The sequence below is a fragment of the Leucopleurus acutus genome (genome assembly GCF_964270905.1).
Source record: "Leucopleurus acutus genome assembly, chromosome: 20".
Classification (NCBI taxonomy): domain Eukaryota; kingdom Metazoa; phylum Chordata; class Mammalia; order Artiodactyla; family Delphinidae; genus Leucopleurus; species Leucopleurus acutus.
The window spans coordinates 2,826,057-2,834,006 of NC_139162.1; the positions used below are offsets into that span (position 1 = coordinate 2,826,057).

Here is a 7,950-nt window from a genome sequence, read left to right on the forward strand (position 1 = left end):
CATAGACCTATGGGGGTCTCTACAGAGAATCATTACTGGATCGCTATGGGATTTGGTCCATAAGTTATAATTTTTGAAACCCCGAGTGGAGCTGTGAGCACAGCCATCCTGGAAGGGGAGGGGGATTTTAAAATCATTTTTCATTTCGTTGGGCCGCGTCCCTGTACTGGGGCCTCTTGGGATCTCAGAAACGGGGCGGCGAATTAAAGTTACCTGCAGCTTCGCAGAGGGCTGAGGCTGGCGCGCGCGCTCTGTGCTCCCGGGTCTGCGGAAAAAGCGGTGGGCAAGTTTGGGTTCTTTTTGCGTCTCCGCAGCCTGAACTGTTTGAGAGGGTCGCGTCTGGGAGGCGAAGCCAGAGCGGGCCAGGGCAGAGGAGGGCCGGGGCAGGTCAGTATTTCGTGCAGTCGTAGGAGTATGGAGCTGCGTGGCGGTAGAGAGAAGGCGTAGATCTGTAGGGCAGCTGACAGCTCGCGTTGCTGCTCACCTGGGGTTCCCCGAGGGTCGAGTTCTCAATCCCCAGCCGGTGGGAGTTGAACATCTCCCTGACGTTAGGGAAAGTCTGCTGCTGGGCTGCGAACGTGTGGCCGGAGAGGTGGTTGAGGTCCCCGCTGTGGTTCAGATACCAGGACGCCGCCTGGGCCGCGGCGGCCCCGGGCTGCGGCGCCGGCTGGGGCTGGGGAGCCGGCGGGGGCGGCGGCGCCTGCGGGTGGTGGTGGCCGTGATGCTGGTGGTGATGGCCGGCGGCGGCGAGCGCGCCCTCCTGGCCGGCGGCGAGGTTGAGGGCGCTCAGGGGCGATGTGGGGCCGCTCGGGTGGTCCGAGAGGGCCTCGTCCAGCGCGGGCGGGACGCACATGTGCGCCGGCCGCTCGGCCCCGGTGTACAGGCTCATGGCGCGCATGCTGCACTGGTAGCCCCCGGCGCCCGCAGCCTCCAGACCCTGCGCGCACGGCTGGCCGTAGGCAGCGGGCGGCGCGGCGGCGTAGGGCAGAGCCAGCGGCGGCACCACCAGGCCCGCGCGCCCGGCCGCGGGGCTCAGCTCGCCGCCCGGCGGCGACGTTCGCAGCGTCATGATATTCTCCACGCTGAAGCCGGGCAGCCCGTTGGGCGCGCCTGCGTGGTGCTCCGGCAGCGAGCCGTCGGGGGAGCCGGCGGGCGTAGAGGCCGCGCTGCGTGGACTGCCCTGCAGCGCACTCTCGGGGCTCAGCGTCTCCACCTTGGTGATGACCGGCAGCGCCGGCGACGCCGCCTCGCTCTTGATCACCACCTTCTTCTCGGCCTCCTTGGGGGCGTCCGCTAGTGGGGGGGCGGCCGGGGCGCCCTTGGACGCCGCCGGGGGCGGCTCCTTGAGGTGGGCCCGCTCCTCCTTCTCCTTGGGCACGTCCTTCTTCTTGAAGCGCCGCCGGCGCCGCAGGAAGCTGCCGTTCTCGAACATGTTGTAGGAGTCCGGGTCCAGGGTCCAGTAGCTGCCCTTGCCAGGTTTCTTGTCGTCGCGGGGGACCTTGACGAAGCACTCGTTGAGCGAGAGGTTGTGGCGGATGCTGTTCTGCCAGCCCTGCTTGTTCTCCCGGTAGAAGGGAAAGCGATCCATGATGAACTGGTAGATGCCGTTCAGGGTGATCTTCTTCTCGGGCGCGTTCTGGATCGCCATGGTTATGAGCGCGATGTAGCTGTAGGGCGGCTTCACGAGGTCCTTGGGCGCCGCGGGCTGGTGGTGGTGGTAGGGCGCGTAGGAGCGGCCCATGCCCGCGCCGTACTGCTCCGGGTGCCCCGAGTAGACACCCATGGGGCTGGCCATGCCTCCGTAGCTGCCCGCCGCCCGGTAGTAATTCTGCTCGCTCAAGTAGGGCACCACTCCCAAGGCGTTGGGGTCGGACACAGAGTAGCGCGCCTGCATGCTGCGTCCGAGACGGCTAGCCACCGCCTGCGCGCACGGACCGCGAGGAAGGCCCTACGAGAGCGAGCGCGAGCGAGAGAGCGCGAGAGGGAGGAAGGGAGCCGGCGGGGGGAGCCCCGGGCGCCTAGAAGCCTCAGGGGTGAGCTGGAGGAGGCGCCGGGAAGGGGCGCCCGCCTTTGGGCCGGGAAGGGCGCTCTCTTTCAGCGGACCGGGCGGAGCAGCATCCTGGAGGGCGCGCCCGGGCGAACGCAGCGCCGGCCCCCGCTCGCTCGCCCGCTCGCTCTCGGGACTCGGCGGGTGGCAGCCCGGGCGGGCGACCGGGGACGGAGCGGAGACGCCGCGCGCGCGGTGGACCGAGGCTGGGCCCTCGGTCCGCGTCAGGAAGGGGAAGGCGGCTCTCCAAGCCCCCCCAGCAAATCGGCAGCCCTGAGGGTCGGAGAGCCGGGGTCCAGAGTGCTACCCTGCCGAGCCCGGAAAAAGAGGCGAAGTCCCTTTTAGGGAATGGGAAAAGTTTCAAAAGTCTTCTTGCTGAAAGCGAGTTTTTACTTTCCTCCAGCCACGCCCCCTCCGGGAACTTTGGACCAATAACCCGGCCGCTCTGGGGGCTTGGCACCAATCAGGACGAGGAGCGCCGGAATCCGTCGGCTCTAAGACCCAGCCGCGCAAAACCAGACTTCTGCAGCTCAGTCTTAACTTGAAAAGATTTTTTAAAAAGTTATATCTTATTAAAATTTATTTTATTATCACATTTTGGTTAATGGGCCCACGTGCCCAGAGCAAAAGAAAAAAACAAAAAAACCCCGACGCTCCTTCGCAGATAAAAGTCAGTTTGAGATATAAAATCGAATTGATTAATGTAGCCCAGTATCTCCCCAAAGACCTTGTAAGTAGCAAAGAACCTGGGACTATTTTTCTTATTAATGAGTGATGAGGCAAATAATTAGATTTCCTAATTATCGGGGTCCAGGTGTAATGGCTTCCAAGTAAACGTGCTGGACTGGAATGGAGGAGCCTCCGCTGTATGTTGTCATTATTTAAGCAAATAATTAATAATCAACGGGAAGTTTCCAGGTTCAGGGCAGTCGAGAATAACCTATAAAGGTTTTAGAGGCAAATTATAGAAACCGAGTGCCCCTCACCCCAACCTGAGGAGGCAGGCCGAGGCGTCTATAGGGGAAAGGCGAAGTGGGGAAAGCAGCGACATCTTGACGATATAATCCTCTAAATTCGCCGTGGATTCAGTAAATCGTCCACAACATCGGGAGCCGTTTTGTGGGGTTTGGGGAAGAGAGCGAAATAATTCTGTTCATTTCCCCCTTTCCCCTCCCGCGTAGACGCCTGCAGCCCACCAACTCCAGCTTCGCAGCGTGTCTCCCTTTTCCCAGAGATAAATTCCCTTTGACAGGCTGACTCCCGCGCTCCCCGAAGATGGGAACAATGCACCAGCCACCCGGCCCCGGGAAAGCCGGGTTCCTCTGCGCGCGAGGAGAAACCCGAGCCGCACCCCGCGCCCTGCACTCTGAGCCCTGCGCTCCGCGCTCTGCGCTCCGCTGGGGCTTCGCGCTGGACGCGCGTCCGTAGAGCGGGTTCCCGACCGGCGCCCCGCCGGCTGGAACCCACAACCCTGGGCGCAGCTCTTGCTTCCAGTTCCTGGAGAAGCCCCTTGGGATTCTCCAAGTTAACTTTCTGTATTTCAGTCTTTTCTGTTTGGCTGTTGTTTGATAAGGTGGTTTGGGCACTGGGGCTCCGTGAGAGGATGGGGTAAGCGATTGCAAATGGTTAAAGACACCTCCGGAGATGGTATTATTCGGGATATCGACCTGGAGCGACTCGGAGATCCTCGCCCTTCAAAGCTTTCTCCTTCTCTCTAGGAGTCCCAGAAAGTTTGTTTATTTGTGGACTGAGTATTTATTTCTTCAACACCTCGAATAATCAGGTCCCCCTCCACTCGCTTCCCCGAAGGGGCAGGACATCTATAAGACGGGCTAAATGCTGGTCAGAATTCTTCTGGAAGTTGTCGGTCTGGTTGGGAAGGGAAGAAGACTTCGGAGAAAACTTTTGTATTTCGGGATTCCTTTTCCCCTCCTCACTCTCCCATCAGTTGTTTATTAGATTCCCAGGAAAAGGGTTTGAGAGAATCTACGGTCAGTCTTATCTTTGGGGGAGGTGAGTAGAACGCATTGGGGATACTTCATTCATTTTCAATAACAGAACAAAAGAAAAACATTTATATGCACTATCTTTGAATGGTATTATCTCCTGATAAATTCAAAATCAAAGGGAAAGTACAAAATAGTTTCCTATTACCTCGAATATTCTGCTTCTGAAACATTCGCTATATTTTTTTATGGGTGCTCTGGGTTCTTTCTCTAACTTGATTTTTTGGGGGGCAACGAAGTAAAATAAACTGCCCAGTCCTCAGCTCACAGGTGAATGGTTTGAGCGTTCTCCGCAACCCTCCAACTCCCACTACAACTTTATTATTTTTTCATACCTCTAGTATTTTCACATCCATTTAAAAAAAAAAAAAAAAAAAACCTCTAGCAAAAAGTGTCTTTCTCCTGGAGTACGTGACAGGCAGCCCGAGTTCTCACAATTTTACTGCAAATGCAAACTATTGATCAAGAAACACTCCTCAGTCTGTAGACTTCCTGGAGGAATATTATTTACTCTGCTTTTACGAGGTGCTTTAAGAAAAAAAGCCTTATCACAGCACAGGGCAAAAACCAAAATAGCTAAGGACCACGGAAAATAAATCCCAAAATGGCAGTTTTTGCCTGAGTTTATATTTACAAGTGTGTCCAGGTTTAAACCAATGACATCTGAAAAGAACTAGGCTGAATGGCCTAAATTATCCCCCCCCCCAAAAAAAGAGTGGGATGGGAGGGGAAAAAATCCTTATAATCAAGACAGAAAAGGTGAGAGAGACATTTTCCTTTGCCCCTGGAATTAGGTTTCTTCTCCGCTCGGTAGGACTCCGGGAGAGATGTTTGTTCAGGTTATTAAAACAACACCTTCCACACACCTGGACTTTGCAAAAACCATGTTTCCGATCTTTTCTTTTTCCTGCCAAGGTATTTTGGATTGGGGGCTGCTGATTTCTTCCTTTCTTGACCTTGCTGTCAGTGAGCCGAAAGCCAAATCGGGCCCCAGAGAGCCCTGTGCATTAGTAGAATAATAAGCGACGATAAAGGCAGAAGATATTCAAGTCACTCCCCCACCCCCGGCCCCGCGCCCCACCGCACAGAGTCCTTGCCTGGGCGCCGCGGGCTCCTGCACCTGGAGGCGGCTCGGGCGGACCTGTGGTGTTGGCGCCACCTTGAGGCCCATCAGGGAACTACTCTTGAAATAGTGGGGCGGGGTCGGGGGGAAAACTCAACCATTCTGGTTACAATGGAGGTGCTGACACCTTATGGATGCACCCTAGCATTGCATGGCAGGAATAAAGTTCAAAATCTCTGAGAGAGAAAGGTAAATAAACTGTGCGCAGCGAGTCGATCAAGAAAATACAAAACATTTTCCATAGTTTTGCGATGTGTCAAGAACATGATGTGTTGGAAAACAGAAGTGTCTTTGAAACTGCTTGGGGAGCAAGAAATCCCCTCTAGGGAGACTCGCTGAGGTTTTAAGCAAATAAAACCTGCGCCTCTTAGGTGTCTACGAGTCTGGCTATATTCTTGCCAGAGTTGTTAACAAATTGCTCTCCTCGTGTCTTCCCAGGACAGCTGTCTTTCTGCCCGATGTGTGGCGTGAGTTTCAGGGAACTCATCAAAAATGTTTGGGCTGCACGTGTGTGCCTGACATTGGCTTTAACAACCCTTAACTTTAACCAAAGTTAAGGGAGACTTACAACACTTCTGCAGCCGCTTCTGCTTTTGAGGAACAACAGATCAGACAAGTGAAAGGATTTTTGTGTCTCTCCTCACTATTTTCAATACATTTCTCTCCTGAGCTCATGAGGTTTTAGGGAAAGGGACCAGAAATGAGAGCAGTCTCAGTCTTCCAAAAGCTACTTGGGATCTGATGAACCCTTGAGTTCATCAGAGCCAATGCTGCTTCTTAGAAATCCATTGCAATCCAGCTCCTAGAAATTTTTTCCAGGACAAAAAGTGTGTGCCTGATGAAAACTGTCCAAACCACCATTCACAAATGGTAGCACCATAAACAACAAAATAACAGGGGTAAGGACTGTTCTTGGTTAAAAGATTAAAGAAACTGAACAACTAAATGCAATATTTAATCCTAGATGGAGGAAATTTTTTAAAAACACTAATAGAGGAGACTACCTGGGGAAGTTTGAATATCACGTGTGTATTAGGTAATAATTTTTTATCAAGGTTAAAATTCTTGAGTGTGATAATTATATGTGGTCAAGTGAGAACATGTCTTGTTTTTAAAAGATGCATGTCAAAATATTTAGAGCTGATATTCATCATCTCTGCAACTTTTAAAAGATTCAACCAAGGGGGAGAGTGTGGACAGAGAGGAGAAGGAACGAGAAAGTTATCTAAAATGTACTAAAATGCAGACAATTGCTGAACCCATGGTATGTGGGTATTCATTGTTTATTGGTCTTGCAATTTCTCTCTAAGTTTGAAATTTTTCAAAATTAAAGAAAAAGATTGGGAGAAAACCATCTTTGTTACTCTGGAAATTTAAAAAGGGATGTGACACAGAGCAAACATCTTTCCATGGAAGGAAATTAGGATTTCCGTATTGCAAACACTAATGTAGGGGCCTAATTTGGCCCCCAATGTCCCCTCTCCTTGTGTTCTAGAAGTTTCTGGAAAACAATCTTGAACAACCATGGAGTTTATCACATTAACTTGTGGTTGTTTTAAAAAAATAACAACCAAACGCTGATTGTCTAAGGAGCTTATCTATCTGTATAATTCAAGCATCACCACAATTAATACCATCAAAATTGTAAGAAATCCAATAGAGTACTGTAGATGTTTCTGAAACAGAATATTAAAGATATACATATGTTTCTTCTTAAAGAGAGTCAATTGCATACCTCTTTCTGCTGCCCGTTTCATGCCAGTTCTATACAGTTGCCCTCATGCATGTTGCTATGCAATTGGTTGGCTTACACAGTGTATCAGTCAGTTGAGGCTGGTGTATGCTGCAGTAACAAACAACCCGAGTCTCACTGACTTCATCTTGAGCCAACCCCAGCTGGGTGTCACTCAGGAGCCTGGGTTTTCAAAGGCTGCCCCTCCTGTCACCTTGGCAGGGGCAGGAGAGGCAGATTCTGCCCTGGGAATTAAGTGTCCAAGTGACACATGGCACTTCCGTTCACAACTCATCGGCCTGGACAGATCATGTGGCCCCAACACACCTCTGGGGCAGGGAGTTCAGTCTTCCCTGTGCCCAGGCAGATGGGTGAGCTGACTTTTGTTTAGCAGTTTCATGTCTGCCACACATGTCCTACCTCTCCAGGCAGCTAGTGACTCTGTCTTGTTTCTCTCTGCAGCCCCAGTGCCTTGCAGGGTACCTTGGGGCATAATAGTACACAAGAAGTGTTTATTGAACGAATGTATGACTTGTCCAAGACTTTCCTCCCTAATAAATAAGGGAAAATATAACGCATGCATACTGTGTGCCAAGATGTTCTGCCTGTGACATCTCATTTAATCCTCTTTTGGGGTAGGTACTGTTAATATCACCATTTTACAGGGGAGGAACCTTAGGTTTAGAGATCTTAAGTAACCACAAATTTTCAGCTACAAGTGAGAGAATCAGGATCTCTTAACCCATTAATTTGCTGCCTCTTTAAGATTAGGGTTAGCGTCTTGGAAATTAGAGTCAACTTAAAACGTTAAAATACAAACTTCTATATAAATAAAAATAGTCTATATGGAAACATACATTTATGTAATTTCATAACTATATATACACAGTCAATAGCGTATGCACGAAGGCATGACTTCTGAACACACGACTCAATGTCTATGAAATTTTAGCTTCTTATACCACCACCTTGCAAGCCTAATTAACCCGGTAGGGTAAAAGGATTCATTATCAGTCTGCAAGAAGCGACTGCTCTCTGGGAG

At 51.5% G+C, this 7,950-nt stretch overlaps 1 protein-coding gene across 1 annotated transcript; it reads right to left on the reverse strand.

Moving 5' to 3' along the window:
• Nucleotides 1-388: 388 nt before the first annotated feature.
• Nucleotides 389-1,894, reverse strand: FOXC2 (forkhead box C2; the record flags this gene model as incomplete). Its single annotated transcript, XM_082863102.1, has 1 exon — nucleotides 389-1,894. The coding sequence occupies one exon, from the start codon at nucleotides 1,892-1,894 to the stop codon at nucleotides 389-391; it is 1,506 nt and encodes a 501-aa protein (XP_082719228.1).
• Between the last annotated feature and the right edge of the window lie 6,056 nt (nucleotides 1,895-7,950).